Below are 18,688 nucleotides of genomic sequence, written 5' to 3' on the forward strand. Positions count from 1 at the left end.
GTTCTCTAGAGTAACGTCTTCAGTACAGATTTGGTCGAGTGACATTGAACTGGGCAACACCCTTGTGCAACCAGGAATCCTTAAGCCATCAAAATAAACACCAGTCCTACAATTCCCACTAAATATATAACTGATACTGTGGTTGTGCAACACATTGTGAGGCATTTACAGAAAGAACTTCAGAGGAAAACTGACCTTTGAACAAGGTCTGAATATTTTGTATGGTAATACAATTTTATAAAATGTCATGCTATGTTGCATTTGGAAGATTGTTAAGAAATTTGATTAAATGATGGATCTACCAAATGCAGCTTGTTGCACATGAACAAATCTTACTGTACTGCTGTATTAACGTTATGGAAGCCAGTTTCTAAATCAGAGAAAAAATATATATTTATTTCAGGTAATTTACTCTCATAATCACAACTTTATATCTCACTGCTCAAAGTCACAATTGTCACTTTATATCTCAAAATTGTGACTTTATATCTAACAATTGCCAATTTATAGCTCACAATTGTCACTTTATATATTACAATTGCGACTTCATTGCTAACAATTTCCACTTTCTCACAATTGGCACTTTATTGCTCACAATTAGATATTATTTATATCTCACAATTGCCACTTTATATATTACAAATGCGACTTCATTGCCAACAATTTCCACTTTACCTCAAAATTGCCACTTTAAATCTTAATTTCCACTTTATATCTAACAATTGTCAATATATATTACAATTGCGACTTCATTGCTAACAATATCCACTTTCTCACAATTGCCATTTTAAATCTCAATTTCAAATTTATACCTCACAATTGCCATATTATAGTTGCGACTTCATTTCTAACAATTGCCACTATATCTCACAATTGCGACTTCATTGCTCACAAATCACAATTGCGACTTTTGTATCGTAATTTTGACTTTTGATTTCTTATAATTTCAACCTGAAATCTCTCTCACTGTTGCTTTATATCTCTTTTTAACATTTTCTCCTACAATTGCCGATTTTATTTTGTCACTCTGAAGCAGACACAGGCTTCCATATAAAGTGGATACGCTCTTGGAGAAACATTCTGGTGATCCTGCTCAGAATAGACAGGCCTCAAGTTTCAAGTACTGCCATGGTGTGATTCTATAGCCGTGCAGCAATGTACAGCAGGTTCAAAGCCTTGACATTAGGCTAATGAAGTCCTGGGGTAAATAATCCTAGTTAGGCTACGCAGAAAATCATTTGCAGAGTTTGCCTAAACATTAAAAACAGAATCATCTTTCCCTAAAACATGCATTTTAAAAGCTCTTTTGAGCTTTTGTCCTATTCTCCAGAAATTCTGACAGATTCTACCTAGCAGACATCAAGATTTCTGGCAGCATCTTTAACTGATCCTGTTGTGCGGATGATATGATCCTTACAATAACAAACACACAACTTTCCACTTCCTCTAACGTTCTCTATCCCACTGGGAAGCAGAAGGAAGAATTATAATGGAAACCATTTAAAGACTCTTAAAGTGGTCCTGCTCCAGACAAGCAGGTCTAAATGAACAACAGTTTAAAAAAAAAAAAATCCGTTCTTTGGATTAAAATCTTTCCGTTACAACAGGATGGCGAAATGTAAACCATGTATTCACTAGGGTGAATGGATTTAGGTTGGATATAGTCTTACACACTCTTACTAACCTTTGCCATGACCAAAAACTACATATAGCCTCTTAGGTTAATTAAAATAAGTCAGTAATTTAAATACATTTAGTATCAATCCTCTCAAGATATCAAATGTCAACATGAAGCAACTTTAACAGGTGTTCAGATTCTCCTCTCAGCTGGGTAGTGAAAAAGTACAAACTGAGTTGAGAAGCATTATTTGTTCCACATGAACCAGCTGGAGTCTGATCAACCAGCAGGTTGGGTTGTTTTATCGTGAACGGCCCTAACAAAATCCAATAGATGAACTTACGCAATTCCACGAAAAGCCGTATCTTACAGAGACTGCCATGTTGCGATATACTACCCACATGAAACGCATGAGAGGATCACGGCAGTTCAAGAGGAACGGGGAGGTTGTTATTTTGAGAGATGTCCACAGTGCAGCAGATAAACTTTCAGCATTCACATCTGTGGATAATTGGAGTCAAGCCATTTTAACTGAACTTCTACTGAGTCTTATCTTAAAAAAAAAAAATCCCAAATAACTGCCTAAACAGCTCAGAGGATCTCCAACATTATTTGTGTTAGAGCCATTTCCCTATCCACCTCATGATCCTCTCTACGACTTTATATCTCATAATTGGGACTTCATTGTTCATAACTGTAACTATCTCACAATTACGACTGGGGCTGCACGATATACTGAAATATACACTGTTTTGGTTGAGTTTCATTGTGTTTTGGTTCGGTTTTCCCTGTTCGCCTGTATGACCTAGTTTCCTAGTGTGTGTCAGTTTGTTCCCTTGATTAAATATTCCATTCACCTGTTGTCCAGTTAATTTACTCATTAGTTCCTCTGTCTATTTAAGTACTGTCTTCATTCAGTTCATTGTTCGGTGTTGTCTAAGTTAAATGGTTGTGATGTTTCCCTGAGGGTTTTTGAGTTAAAGACTGTTTCTGTGAGTTCTTCGTCTTCATGCGCTTACTCGATACAGCTACCTGACACATACATCCGTTTGAGTCAAATAAAAGTGTGATGGTTTAACATTTAAAAATTAAATTAATATGTAAATGTTATTAGTATTGTAATTTTACAGTTGTACTAGAAAATAAAATGTAAAAGACTCAATTTCTTATTTTACAGAACAAGTTACAATACTACAATATATTTTTTATTTTGTTTAATATATTATGTAAAATAAAAATAAAAAACAATAAAAATCTATTATATTTACTCAAAATCTTACTCAAATGTAAATAAGAGTTAATAATCTCATTCTAATTTCTAAATAATTCTAAATAATCAAATTTTCCAGCTTTTTAAAATTATTTTATTTTACACTCCCCAACAGAATCGTCCCACTCATTCAAGAATGATTTCCAGTTCTTTCCAAATATAGCTATTTAAGTTAAGTTATCTAATGAAAATCCGGTATTTCTTCATATCGCAATATATAAATCGCAGAACAAGTAAAAATATTGCAATGCCAGTTTTTTCCAATATCGTGCAGCCCTAATTGCAACTTTATATCTCACAATACCGACTTTATTTATTGCAACTTTGTACAGTACCTCACAATTGGGACTTAAAGGGGTCATATAATGCCATTTTTGTACAAGTTATTATGATTCTTTAGGGTCTAAATGAAAAGTTTGTAATACACTTTAATTAAAAATTCTCGTTAGTATTGTAAGAAAACGCTCATTTTACCTGGTCAAAAACAGCTCTGTTTTCAACACGCCATTTAAGTGCATGTGTCTTTAAATGATAATGAGCTTTGCTCACCCCGCCCCTCTGCTCTGTGCGTACACAGTTTGTAATAACCATAACACAATAACCATAACACGTTGTTCATTATAAACGTGGGATTATGAATTATATTGAGAACGTTGTACATAGAAAACACGCCGTAATGTACCCTGAGTGTAAACCTTAGCCGCATTCATAGTGAAGCGTGCAAGCGATTTGCAAAGATTAATATAAAGATTAATATAAAGGTTAATAAAACGTTACACTCACTTCTTCTTCTGGAGGTGCAGCAGGAACACGAATAGTTGGTACCGATACTTTTTTCAGGAGCAGCTTCTTAGCAAAACCAGCTTCAAACTGACCCTCGTTTGGTAAGAAATGATTCGCGCAAACATGAAAGCATTGACGTTGATCGTGGGGAATATTCCCTTCGAAAACAAAACTCAGCCACTGCGTCTTCAGCGGTTCGGATTTAGGAACTTCAAAATGACTGCTGTGTTCGTTATTACACCCAAGAACAGAACACCACATTCGCTTAGACGCCATTGTGCTCCAGCGTATCAATAATGCGGACTATGATGACAGCTCGCTCACGAGCGAGGACGGGTCTGTGTTGAAACACTGCTGTCAATCAACAATTGGGGGAGGGGCGTCCGACCGTGTGACGTCACAAGACGTCGAACGGCTTGATTTGAGACAGGGGAAAACATAAGGAGATTAAAAAAAAACACTGGATGGATTTTTATCATTTTATGATGGTTGTGTACAGGCACCGCCAACACACATTTCAGTACAATCAACTTGTAAAAGTGCATGTACCATTATATGACCCCTTTAATTGTTCATAATTGCAACTTCTCTGCGGATCTTTCATCATGCCTGTGATGAATCTGTGGTTGATTAAACAGAAATCCATTTGATAGACAAACACCATAGTAGTGTATTTCTGTCTTTCTCTGTGCTCAGGACGGCCCTTATAAGTCAATGGCATATTCCAGGAAGCGGGGATTGTGTAACAGTATCGTTTTGCCCTATAGGCAACAGAGGTACAACATATTGAAAAGCTCTCATAAACAACCACATGATCTGCAAGAGACTAAACGGATCAAGAAAAGCAAACACCTAATGGTGCATCTCGTACATTGCGTCATGAGAACCCATATAAACTAGATGGTTGTTAAAGTTCAGCAGCACTGCTGGGAATTTAGGATACAGACATGCTAGTCTTAGAAAAGGAGAACAAATATTTATCTAGACAACTTGAATTTCATTACGAATTAAACTAAACACACAAATACAAAAGAAACATCTGCGGAGGCAATAATCAAGTTATTCATCAATTGAGACATATTTGATGCCAGTCTGAGCCTGTTGATCTCTACAGTCTGAGCAATACACACCAACAATGAGTAATCCTGGACAACAGGGAGAGAAAAACAACACTCTAGTCTAACCCAAACCATTCATGTTACATATCACAGAAGTTAGGAAACTTCCAACAGCATGGAGAAACACAATCACCATTGGGAAATTGCTGATTAAAACAAGTTTACCTGCACAGTCATAACTAAGACCAAAACTGGTCTCCTTGTAACTTCTCTCTTAGTAACTATGTTTTGGAATGTTTTAGCTAGTTTCTGACTGGTAGACCATCCTTCAGATAGATTCCCAAAGGGAATGTTGTCATTTTTGCTAGTGGCTGTATCAGCCTGTATGGCTAAAATCATGCTTTAGTGCTGTATTGGCATTATCTAGGAGATAAACTACAAACTAAACCCGGACAGCTGACAAGCACTCCAAAGGCAGTAGTAAATTATTTACACCACTCTTGAAACTAACCTGGCTAAGATGTAATCAAACACCCGACTGGATATCCATTACAACCTTGTTAACAAATTAGTTAATTCATTATAATAATATAATTATCATAACGCAATTATACATAGCATAACTAAACCTATTTATTTATGTTATAATATAACAATGTTTTTTCCATATGTATGGCATCAGTGTATCCTGTCAATGCAACGCGTGCCCAATATAGCGCGTCACTTCTAGTTTACCAGCAGCTCGTGCTTTGACGCTCAAATAAGTGAGCGACAAACTTACTTTTTCCGCTGGAATGTGACTTTGGGCTTCAGCGACAGCCGCAGAATCTCATTGACAGCGGTCGATATTATCCGTATACAGTATCTGACCTCTGAAGTTTATCTCGCAGAGAGAAATGTTTGTATCTTATGATTCCATCCACCCGGTTGTTGATATAGGTCGCCCTCGCGACTCACTGGCTCTTTATGCTCTTTATAATTAGAGGCGGCGCTTCCCGTAACGCCCAATGGGAAGTTCAGATCAACTGGGAAGGCGAATCCCACTCTTGATTTTTTTTTTTTTAATCAGGCGTCTGACTCTGTAGGCTACTTTACTTCATTCTGTGGATAAACTGTATTGAGGGTTTGAGCTAAGCGAAAGCTGTAATTGCAATGCTTTCAACAATATATAAAAAAGTACTTTAGACGTTCAATTTTGAATAAAATTTGGTTTTGTAAAATATGATATGGGGAGCAAACACATCGATTGCAAAACGGCATTTCATTAATACGAATGGAATTTTAGTACATACACACTGCACCACAACATAAAACATGTTGTGCATTAATGATTGGAATATTCCCCCAAAAATGTAACGCATTAATGTTTCTTTCCACACACACATAAAAGCAAGCTTATGTTTTCTGCCTCAGACGCCTCATGATCCAGGCACCTGATCTGCTCGAAGTAAAATATATCCTTTAACATGCACTCTAATTTTAACTCCCAGACTTTTAAAAGCCTACGCCAAAATCTATTTTTCTCATTCTTTTAAATGTTACACACAATATGCTACATAGTATATTGAGTCTTGATAAATATGATGAGCATGCATTTTGTCTTACCTACAACAGTGGAAGAAGAGTTCTGGCTCTCACGCCAACAGTTTAATCTCACACTTGCTGGCAGGTGTTTCATTAGCACAGCGAATCACAGCGGTGAACGAGATCTTGTACTCTGTCGCCATCTACTGGACTCTTAACGGATGTGCACGCTTAATGCACTTTGAGAAGAGGTGCAATCGGATGCGTGGTATTTGTAGCAAAAAATTTAAAATTAAATACTAATTCATGTTGAAACAACAAGCAGTGGCGGATTAAGACTCTTTGGTGCCCCTCACTGTAAAAAAAATATATATTTTCATGATTTGTTATCACAACTTTTTTTCTTTTGTCAAATCAACTTAGATATTTAATGTGGTTCAGATATCATAATAGCATTTGCGATTCTGTTGATTTAACCAATCTCCTTCTTTGTATTAACTAAAAAAAAATATTTCAATGAACTAAAAAATGTAAGGCAACCAGGTAACTTACTTTTTTTTAAAGTTAAACCAACGATTATTTTTTACAGTGCTGGGCACTGACACCTAATTCGCATTACTATTACTATTACAACTTTCATTTCCAACCAAAATCCAACGTCTATACGACGTCGGATGTTGACGTCAGTCTGACATTGGTTTCTGACGTCAACCCAACTTTCAGTTTGCAACAAACTGAACTGGGACACATGAAATTGTAAAAAAAAACAATCCCCCATTTCACAGACAAGGCTTAAGCCTATAGTCCCAGACTAAAATGCATATTTGAGAGGTTTTAACTGAAAACAACTTTAACTTTGTCATTTTGTCTCAAGATGCACACCAGTAATATTTTTCTTCTAAGGCATAAAGAATAAATAAATAAAATGTGTTTCATGTGAAAATTTACATTCAGTTATTATTATTATTATTACTCAAAAGTAATTCATATTAATAAACGTATCTGACAACAGAAGGCATTAATGTTAGCTCAAGTAAAAAAAATCTTACAAAATTAGGTTACCACTTTTTGCAATGTTCTCTATAAATTATAAATTATAACTTGTGAACCCAAATGTTATAGATAACCTGCTGCAAGAATGCAACATTAAACATTTTTAGAACTAGTGAACCCAATTGTTACAGGCATAATTTAATAAACACCTGTTTCACTTCAAGATACGATATAAATTAAACAAAGCATGCTGCAAAATATAAAAAGAAAAAAAAAGAAAAACGGAACTAAATAAAGACACTTGAAAAATTAAATGCAAACATGCCAAGGTAGACTGGTCTTGCTATAACATCTCTCTATATACTATTTTTAATGTTTTTGGAAGAAGTTTCTTATGCTCTTCAAGCCTGCATTTATTTAATCAAAAATACAGAAGAAACAGTAATATTGTGAAGTATTAAATAAATGCTGTTCTTTTTTTTTTTTTTTTGAAAAAAAGTATCACATATTATATTTTATATATATAATATATATAATATATATATATTAAGAACCACAACTGTTTCCAACATTGATAATAAATCAGCATATTAGAATGATTTCTGAAGGATCATGTGACGTTGAAGACTGGAGTAATGATGACGAAAATTCAGCTTTGCGTCACAGAAATAAATTGTATTTTAAAGTAGCCTACATTAAAATAGAAAACCATTATTTCAAATTGTAATAATATTTCACAATATATTTTTTTCTTTCTATGTTTTTGATCAAATAAATGCAGGCTTGATGAGCATTTAGGTCTATGGCCTATAATTTAGACTACAGTAGTAAACATACAGTATTGTAACGCACTTAACGACTTATATCAATAAACAAGATAAGATATGACAAATTGTTCTGTTTTAAATTATGTTTTATATCGAGCTAACAAACACATTTTCCTCGTTTCTGAAGGGCAGTGCGCTGTCGCTTTAATAATTGAGCCATCAGACGCTATAGTGGGAGCCAAAAACCCTTTCCGGTCTTTTTTTTCCCTTCACAAGTTTCCAAATAAACCACGTCCCAGGCACAGACAGGGTCTGTGATTTTCGCCAGAGGTGACTCGCCTAAGTAAAAAACGATGCTGAAGTGTGTGATATTATCCCTTTGCGTGTGCTTTGTGTTGGGCAGCTCAGTTCACAGAGGGGGACATCTGGACATCACCGAGACCCTGGAGGAGCATGTGGTACACGGACAAACCACTTTAAACGAGATGTTCAGGGAGGTGGAAAAACTGATGGAGGACACGCAGCAGAAACTAGAGGAGGCTGTCCACCAGGTATGACTGGAGAAACAACAATCTCAGCAGACTGAATTTTGTTTTGCGCCATATGTCCTTATTGCTTATGCGCTAGGATGTCCGTTTCGTAAACGAAATTTGAGTCGGATCTTGTCAGTGAATCTTTTTTTAAACATGATCACAAAACATCGAACGAATCTCATAACAGATTTGGTTTCAGTAAATAACTTTTTTTAAATAAACCCTACAAAAAGTTGTAGGCCTAGCATTGTTCAGTGTATATTTTTAAGTATATTTTGGTTTTAAATTAGGCTGCTGCAAACTGAACTGGGACACATGAAATTGCAAAAAACATTCCCCCGGTTTCACAGACAAGGCTTAAGCCTATAGTCCCAGACTAAAATGCAATATTGAGCTGTTTTAACTGAAAACAACTTTCACTGACAAATATGTCAGTGCCATGTTTTGTCTCTCAAGATGCACATCAGTTTTTTCTTCTTCTTTTTTCTAAGGCATCTTTATAAAAGCTATTTAAATGTCCTAATTGAAAGCCCTGTCTGTGAAACCAGGCCAATATTAATAAAACTTTATCGACAAAAACCTGAATGATTTTTGAACCGATTCTTTGAAGCTAACTGTCTCATTAGAATCGATTCACGGAAATGATTCGGACTTTCCATCACTAGAGGATTAAATGTAAGATTTACCTCAGAATTCTCAATGTCTAATAAAAAAGTACAGTCAAAAAATTATTCACATCTAGACAATATTAATCTTATTTGATAAATATGCACAATCAGATGGAGAATGAGTCATCAAAATCGCTGTTACATGGACGTAACTTTCCTGCCAGTTTTCACAATGAAACTACAACAGAGATCAAGGTGGGGAATCGGACCGTGCATCTAATAGAGAGAATCGACAAGGTATTTAATATGTGTATTGGCTTTTACTTGATGTGATTCATATGTATATTTGCATTGTATTGACATAAACAGAACTGCATTGTGCTCATGCCTTTGTAGATTGATTTGCCTTGTCTCTATCTGCAACTTACTCCTGGTTTTCCTGTAGGAAACAGATAATAAGACTGGAAAGACTCATTTTTCCAGAACTCTCATTCAGGACCCTGAACGGTGGAATGAAGTAGATCATGTGAGTCTATATTTCATCTATAGCCTTAATATCCCATATCACTTTAAGTTATAATAATAAACCATTTTAATTTCTCAAAAAGTGAACACATAAAACAGATATCAAACTTCCAGTGCTATGAACCACCCTGAAGTGAGATTGTCGTCACTTTGGCAACCTGAGGTTAGAAAGCAGAGTTTATTTATTAAAACCAACATGGATTTTCCACTTCACCAGTCATCAAACTAGGACCTTCCATTTAAATGGGAAACATGTGGCACATCATTGAGACTTTTTTTTAAACATGGACAATTCTTGTAAATAAAGTAGTTGAGGGACATATGGTCCACATCAGTCCTCTTTCCTCACATTTTGTATTGTTGCTGTGACTAAAATATAAGCTTTTACTTTTTATAAGGCTTATAAAAGATGCCCTCCACAGAAATTAGTCTTTTAAACACTGGATCATTCAACATAAACACATTCCCCCGGTTTCACAGACAAGGCTTAAGCCTAGTCCCAGACTAAAATGCATATTTGAGCTGTCTTATAGCAACTTGCACTGACTTTTAAAATATGTCAGTGCCGTTGTTTTGTCTCAAGATGCACACCAGTAATGTTTTTTTCTAAGGCACGTTTATAAAAAGCTACTTAAATGCCCTAATTAAACTAAGGCCTAATCCTGGCTTAATCTAAGCTCTGTCTGTGAAACCAGGCCATAATGTCTTTGTTTTCAAGACTAAATGTAATGTTTAGCATCCTTTATTTCTACAGTACACTCTCAATTCTCTTGAATAACAGACTAACTGTGTTTAATAGCTTTTGATTGAAATAAGATACATCAGACAGTTACCATTATATCTATTCCAGAGTAAAACCTGAATATATAAACATTACACTTAAGGTCTCTTTGCATTTCTGCAACAATTTTACAGATGGCAGTGCCATTAGAGGCTCTTGTTCAGGCAGTCTTCTGGCACCAGGACAATATATGGTGAAATTAGAACAGCTGGAAAAAATGCATGGAAAGTGGTGCACTGGGATTGTGTGGTCGAGAGTTAGTGCCAGCAGCCATGTTGCCATGAGGCAGTTCTTAGTGATTTCTCTCCCATTTTGCACAGTGGCAAATCTGAGCTCACAGACAGTTGATAAGCATGGTCTGTGTATAAATGGACAGCTGGTTATTTTTTGCAAAATAAAATCTAGATGTGTACAATCAATACTTTATTTCATATATACAGGACTACTTAACAAAAAAGTAGTAATCATTATATATATATATATACACACATATTTATATAAATTAATATGTATAATGTATGTACAGGGTGGGCCATTTATATGGATACACCGCAACAACATGGGAATGGCTGGTGACACCAAAGTCCCGTTTGTGGCACACCAGTACATGTGAGGGGGCAAACTCCTCAAGATGGGTGGTGACCATGACATATACTAATGTGCCACAAACAGGACCTCAATATCACCAACCACTCCCATGCCACCACGGTGTATCCATATAAATGGCCCACCCTGTAGATTATGTTTAATCATTATATATCACTTAGAATATATAAAGGTCATATATTAATTTCATATATAAATCTCACTCATTAATTTTAAATCTAATGAATTTTGTGATGATGTCGTATGTTTTCTACACATTTTCAGTTTGTATTCTGTCTTCCAGAAGAACTTGGACCTGAACTTCCTGTTCTTTAGGAAAGTTGTTTTTGTTCGTGAGGAATTGCTGAGAGGTTTTTTCACGTGACTCACTCACATTAGTCTAGACTCCAGGCATTGTAACTCTGGGGGGAAGGGTAGTGGTAGTGGTAGGTCGCTGTTACAGCTCTCACAGGAGTGAAGTGCTGAGATGGGTTTCTGGACCTCCAGATCTGCAAATGTGGAATTAATTATGAGATCATCAGGTATTAACTTTTAAAAATGACTCCTGTTTGTCTGCCATGAACTGCAGGGCAGTTGGAGACTATTCGCTATTCTTTATCTAGTTTATTTGTAAATATTTTCAGCAGAGTGGAAATATATTGGAAAAAATATTACGTCTTTTCCCTCCTTTTCCTTAGGATATAAAGTTAAGTCACAATTTCCATCATATCAATTTCCAGCGTCTAAGAAAGTACAAGCACACAAAGGACTGTTTTTGTTAATACATTATTATATTCACTCATCGTTGGAAGCGTAGATGTGGTGGATGTTCCAGACAACACAAATGTGTTTTTCAGTTAATGGTAGGTGGTTGTTTCTTTGAGTCCCCAGCTGAATTTCTGTCTGGGAGGCGAAACACCTCGTTGGAATTTCTTGACCTAAAGTACAAAACAAGACTTACTATTAGAGTACTTTAGGAACAATACTGTAGGATACTTAAAAGAAAAATTCCCCGAAAAATTTGACAAACAAAAATACTGGCATCGTACACACCCTCATGTTGTTCCAAACCTTTATTACTTTCTTTCTTCTGTAGATTATAATATATATTTAGCAGAATGTCCACTCTGCTCTTTTCCATACAATGAAAGTGAATGGTGAACAAAAGCAGCACACTAGTAATGCCCGCCACTGTCAGAAATGTGGGAATTTTATGATGTTATGAATCTGATGTCGAATCATGAAAATATAGTCCAGCAGAATTTATTGTATGAATAGAGGTGCTTGGGATTTTTGCTGAACTGTAAGTACAATAACAGTGTTTCTGTAATATACACTGAACAAAATTATAAATGCAACACATTTGTTTTTGCCCCCATTTTTCATGAGCTGAACTCAAAGATCTAAGACTTTTTCTATGTACACAAAAGGCCTATTTCTCTCAAATATGGTTCACAAATCTGTCTAAATCTGTGTTAGTGAGCACTTCTCCTTTGCCGAGATAATCCATCCACCTCACAGGTGTGGCATATCAAGATGCTGATTAGACAGCATTATTATTGCACAGGTGTGCCTTAGGCTGGCCACAATAAAAGGCCACTCTAAAATGTGCTACAATATTTGAGAGAAATAGGCCTTTTGTATACATAAAAAAAGTCTTAGATCTTTAAGTTCAGCTCATGAAAAATGGGGGCAAAAACAAAAGTGTTGCGTATATCTTTTTGTTCAGTGTATAATGTCAGTTTCATTCTCACACAGGAGTGCATGATTGACGAGGACTGTGGGAACGACAGCTTCTGCCTCTATGAGATCATCACCTCCAAATGCATCCCGTGCCAGATGACTAATATGGTCTGTGCTCACCTTTTGTTAAAGAAAAAAATGATATATATGGTCATGGTCAAGTTTACATACACCTTGAAAAATCTGCAAAATAATAATAATTTGAACTAAATTAGATGGATCATACAAAATGCATGCATTCAGTTTTCCAGCATCTTTTGCATATTTCAACCCTTTCTAGCAGTGACTGTATGATTTTGAGATCCATCTTTTCACACTGAGGACCATTGAGGGACTCAAATACAACAATTAAAAAAGGTGAAACACGATGCATTAAGAGCCGTAGGGGGGTGAAAACTTTTGAACAGGAGGAAGATGTCCAAATATCAAATTTTTCATTTAGTACTGCCCTTCGGAAGCAACAGAAGATACTTATGTTTTCCAGAAGACAAATTAAGTACAATTTACCTTGATCTTCAAATTCAAAACGTTTTCAGTTTTTATGGCTCTTTTTGCTTCGTGTTTCCTTCTTTATATATATCTCTCACACACACAGACAGACAGACAGACAGACACAGACAGTTTTGTTAAAATATATTGATATTATTTACTTCTAGGAGTGCACAAAGGACGTGGAGTGTTGTGGAGATCAGTTGTGTGTATGGGGTGTTTGTGCTCAGAACAGAACCAAAGGACAGTCTGGAACAATCTGCCAGTACCAGAGCGACTGCAGTCCTCAACACTGCTGTGCCTTTCACAAAGGTTGTGTAATCTTTGTATAGATTATCTCAGTTTTAAAGTTGTAATAATTCATATTTTTATTATGGATTTTCGTGTTGTAGGATTTAAAGTCTGACAATGGTAAAACTAAATCTATAAATAAAATGCATTTCAAAAGTAGGAAAAATAAATGATAAAGACATGAGAAATACCAAATATAATTTATTGGTTTTAATAAAAATCAACCCCTGGGACATAAAAGTGCCTAAATAAGCAACTATGTTAGAAAAGCAGTTGGTTATATTGTAAAACATCTGAAACATATCCCGTTTCACTGGGCCTCCCAGTAAGAAGGTTTCTTCTCAAAGTACTAAATAATTGTTTCCTTATGAATTTACAATTGAACTCCTTGCTCACTCAGTTCAGTGTTCCTCAGTCGTCTTACTGTTGCCAAATATGCATTAATCACACAAGATACACACCAACAACATTTGCTGTGGTTTTGACAAACCTAATCTTTATCTCCCTAATTTCTGCTGTACCTCTCTCTGTAGTCTCTATCTCTCCCTCCCTCTTCTTTTTAATATTTCTCGTTTTTTTCTCTCCAGCCCTGCTCTTCCCCGTGTGCCGCCCCAAGCCACAGGAAGGCCAAGGCTGCTCCAGTCACCCTAACCAGTTGATGGAGTTATTACTGTGGGACGAGGAGGGTCCGCGGGAGCACTGCCCCTGTGCTGCAGGCCTGCACTGCCAGCCTCACGAGTAAGACCGCAATTTCATCACAAACATTCCTTGCATGCGTCTATCTGGTGTGTTGCACACGGCTAAGCAGGTCTGGCCTTATTTGTATAGACATTTTTGTTCTTTGTAATTGTAATCTAGCTAGCCAATCAGATTGCAGCTTGCGGGTAAGGGAAAGCTCTTGGTATTTTACAAATAGTGCCGGGCAACGATTAATCGCGATTAATCACATCCAAAATAAAAGTTTGTGTTTACATAATATATGTGTGTGTACTGTGTATTTATATTTTGTAAATATAAATACACACACATGCATGTATTTATTTAAGAAAAAAAAATTATTTTGTTATTTATAGATAAAATATTTATATATAATATCAATTATGCATAAATATACATACAGTATATATATATATATATAAAATAATTATACACAGTACACACATATACACTCACCTAAAGGATTATTAGGAACACTTGTTCAATTTCTCATTAATGCAATTATCTAATCAACCATAGGCGTCGATTTCGGGGGGGACGCGTACCCACCAGATTTCGTCATGAGTCATTTTGTACCCATCACTTTTAACTTCCGTCCATATTAATTTGACTTTTGGTTCGATTTTTTTTTTAAAACCGTTTTCAGTGGTTATGAGGAGCAATATGAGAGAGAAATTTGGTAATCATTGTCTGACCCAACAAAAAAACCATTATAATATTCATTTTATTTTATTTTTCGTGTTCGCATTTATGAGGGAAAAAACAACGTGTCAGTTCTCGGTTACGGACGTGAGCGCTCTGAAAGCGGCACTAAAAGACTGCTTTAAAACTTTCACAGAGACCTCAAACAGAACAGCTGCCTTTCTTTAAATTGAATTTCGTTTTGTATTAATTATATCTTAATTTTAATCAATGTTTCATGAACCAATTGCCTGGATTTAATAAATAAGTAAATATAGCAGAATCACGACATGGAGGCGCCGGCGAGTGAACTGGAGATCGTCTCATAAATGAACCGAAACTCAGCGTATAATGCACATTCACATTCACAGTGTATTTAGACGCATTCATAATCATTACTTTTACCGGTTCTTTGTGGCAAGCTTTATGCGTGCGGTTGTGCGCTTGAGTGCGGCTATATTATGTAAACGCTCATTATCCTGTAGGCTATAAGTAATTAAATTAATATAAAGGGGCGATTTGTCCACGAATGACTTAAATAAACAACTAGCTTACTAGTCGACTAGAAAAAAAAAAACTTTTAGTCGGAAGTAGCCCTTATTCCACATATTTTCGACTTCGAACCAGGCAACAGGACATCTGGTGAGCGAGCGACCCTGCGGAATGAACGAGCGGAGCGGAATATTCAGAAATGCGCTCTCCACTCACGAGCTCTGATCGGAACAAACCCGAACCTCACTGTCTGCTGAACTTGCGCAGAAACATCAAAATATAACCAGCTTTTTTAAATGGTTTTTAAAACTAAACAATATTTTAGCACAAATTATGAGCTTATTGGCTTTTTTTTTTTTTATAATTATTGACAAAATTCGAATAGGCTATAGTAAAAGTTTTTTTTAGTTTTATTTTTTTTAGTTTTGGGTGGGCCTGTTGAAAAGTGACTGAGCTACAGGACATCGTCTTTCAAAACATAACCTGCGCGAAAGAGAGAAAAAAAATGAATGCGTCATTGTACCCAGCACTTCTGAAAATGCACTTCCAAATGCGTCTCTGTCCCCAGCACATTTCAAACCAAACTGACGCCCATGTAATCAACCACTCACATGGCAGTTGCTTCAATGCATTTAGGGGTGTGGTCCTGGTCAAGACAATCTCCTGAACTCCAAACTGAATGTCAGAATGGGAAAGAAAGGTGATTTAAGCAATTTTGAGCGTGGCATGGTTGTTGGAGCCAGACGGGCCGGTCTGAGTATTTCATAATCTGCTCAGTTACTGGGATTTTCACGCACAACCATTTCTAGGGTTTACAAAGAATGGTGTGAAAGGGGAAAAACATCCAGTATGCGGCAGTCCTGTGGGCGAAAATGCCTTGTTGATGCTAGAGGTCAGAGGAGAATGGGCCGACTGATTCAAGCTGATAGAAGAGCAACTTTGACTGAAATAACCACTCGTTACAACCGAGGTATGCAGCAAAGCATTTGTGAAGCCACAACACGCACAACCTTGAGGCGGATGGGCTACAACAGCAGAAGACCCCACCGGGTACCACTCATCTCCACTACAAATAGGAAAAAGAGGCTACAATTTGCACGAGCTCACCAAAATTGGACAGTTGAAGACTGGAAAAATGTTGCCTGGTCTGATGAGTCTCGATTTCTGTTGAGACATTCAGATGGTAGAGTCAGAATTTGGCGTAAACAGAATGAGAACATGGATCCATCATGCCTTGTTACCACTGTGCAGGCTGGTGGTGGTGGTGTAATGGTGTGGGGGATGTTTTCTTAGAACACTTTAGGCCCCTTAGTGCCAATTGGGCATCGTTTAAATGCCACGGCCTACCTGAGCATTGTTTCTGACCATGTCCATCCCTTTATGACCACCATGTACCCATCCTCTGATGGCTACTTCCAGCAGGATAATGCACCATGTCACAAAGCTCGAATCATTTCAAATTGGTTTCTTGAACATGACAATGAGTTCACTGTACTAAAATGGCCCCCACAGTCACCAGATCTCAACCCAATAGAGCATCTTTGGGATGTGGTGGAACGGGAGCTTCGTGCCCTGGATGTGCATCCCACAAATCTCCATCAACTGCAAGATGCTATCCTATCAATATGGGCCAACATTTCTAAAGAATGCTTTCAGCACCTTGTTGAATCAATGCCACGTAGAATTAAGGCAGTTCTGAAGGCGAAAGGGGGTCAAACACAGTATTAGTATGGTGTTCCTAATAATCTTATAAACTCTAATTTAGGTGAGTGTGTGTGTGTGTGTGTGTGTGTGTGTGTATATATATATATATGTATATGTGTGTATATAGCTCACATTTATCTGTTTTATTGTTACAGGAAAAGATCAGTGTGTGTAGCTGAGAAGAACCCTTCTGGTGAAAGAAATGTGGACTCCCACAGAAACTGAAACTTTATCAGTTTTGTAATTTTGTCAGTAACCTTTGTAGCATCAAAGTGCCTTTTTTCATTTCTTAATAAAATCGGAGGAACTCTAATTTATAGAAAAAATTGTGCCATTTGTACTTTGTGTATTACATTGAATTACAAAGATAACGTGTTTTCAAAAAGTGTAATATTTTGATAGAGAATGACTGTTCTGAATATGTTGACCTAGCTTGATATTATATTCCTTCCTAATAAATATGATTTGATTATTTTTGGTTGACTTTTGAATGTATTATTTTGAAAAGTAAATGTTTAAAAGCAAAAAAATTCAACATAACTTGTACTAAATATGAACAGCAGATGGCAGTGTTGAATTGTGGATAAAAAGAGGTTGAGAATGTCGAGAACACTTAATTTATTAATTTACTGGCTTATTTTCACACAAATGTGAATCTTTCCGGGGGGCTTTAATTTTTTACAATCCATCTCATTTACTATTAGAAAAGTGTTCATGTAAAAAACAACAGACATCTACATGACAGATTCTGTTTCTTTATGTAACAATATTTTACCATCTAAGGCAGCAAGTTATGTGCTTTAGTTGATTATGTTCTTTACAGCTTAAAACAGTAACAGCCAATGATGAATCATTAAACTGAAAAATAAGTTCATAGTTTATTCTTTATTTCTTTTGGTTTACAAACGAAAGGCACCCATTGATTTTTAACCCTCCACTGACTTTTTAATGTGGCAATTGCAATTCTCTCAATAAACATTTTAGATCATTACAGGATATTAAACAAAAACAAACAAAACGGTACATATAAATAAGGCAGACAAAATGGAAAGAAAGGGAAACAAACTACATTTGTCCAGTCAAGGCCTGACATCGACTTGATCTTACATTTTATATAATGACCAATTAAGAAAATGATAATATTACCACCTTTATAAAATGCTGTGATCTGAGACAAAAATACCAAATGATGCCTAATTTTACCCATCACAAAGAAAACTACAAAGATAAGTTGACTACTATACATTGCAATATATTTGTCTTTACTTCACCCTATTTCGGGTAAATAAAAAATACTCTTGATGAGACCCTGCATACACAGAACTCGTTTTCAAACTCACTTTTCCACTCAAACTCCCACATAAAAATATGGATCCTGACAGAAGCGCTGAAATGAAGGCAACGATCATTTTTTTTATCAGTTCTTCAAACCGTTAATAGAAAAGACAGAATAGTTGATCTATAATCCACCCAGTTAGTAACAAGCCATCGTTCCCTGGTATTATATTAAGCTGTGCAAAGAGTTC

The 18,688-nt window shown here is 36.1% G+C and overlaps 2 protein-coding genes across 4 annotated transcripts in view; one reads left to right on the forward strand and one right to left on the reverse strand.

Moving 5' to 3' along the window:
- mical2b (microtubule associated monooxygenase, calponin and LIM domain containing 2b) overlaps window positions 1–5,684 on the reverse strand; it is a 60,286-nt gene extending 54,602 nt beyond the window's left edge. For all 3 annotated transcript variants that reach the window (XM_082160303.1, XM_082160302.1, XM_082160301.1), the window contains exon 1: window positions 5,511–5,684. The gene's annotated coding sequence lies outside the window, so the exon portion shown is untranslated. The remainder of the gene's footprint in view (window positions 1–5,510) is intronic.
- A 2,579-nt stretch (window positions 5,685–8,263) lies between these two features.
- dkk3b (dickkopf WNT signaling pathway inhibitor 3b) lies at window positions 8,264–17,636 on the forward strand. The gene is made up of 7 exons (XM_082158893.1): window positions 8,264–8,564; window positions 9,326–9,451; window positions 9,600–9,680; window positions 12,804–12,896; window positions 13,445–13,589; window positions 14,156–14,306; window positions 17,318–17,636. The coding sequence occupies exons 1-7, from the start codon at window positions 8,367–8,369 to the stop codon at window positions 17,385–17,387; spliced, it is 864 nt and encodes a 287-aa protein (XP_082015019.1). The 5' UTR covers window positions 8,264–8,366; the 3' UTR covers window positions 17,388–17,636.
- Window positions 17,637–18,688: the final 1,052 nt, after the last annotated feature.

This window comes from Leuciscus leuciscus (assembly GCF_965113295.1).
Source record: "Leuciscus leuciscus genome assembly, chromosome: 25".
Classification (NCBI taxonomy): Eukaryota; Metazoa; Chordata; class Actinopteri; order Cypriniformes; family Leuciscidae; genus Leuciscus; species Leuciscus leuciscus.

Coding starts and splice junctions, on each gene's coding strand:
- dkk3b (XM_082158893.1), top strand. CDS start 8,367: ATGCTGAAGTGTGTGATATTATCCCTTTGCGTGTGCTTTGTGTTGGGC. Junction 12,897..13,444: donor CGTGCCAGATGACTAATATG/GTCTGTGCTCAC, acceptor ATTTACTTCTAG/GAGTGCACAAAGGACGTGGA. Junction 13,590..14,155: donor CTGCTGTGCCTTTCACAAAG/GTTGTGTAATCT, acceptor TTTTCTCTCCAG/CCCTGCTCTTCCCCGTGTGC.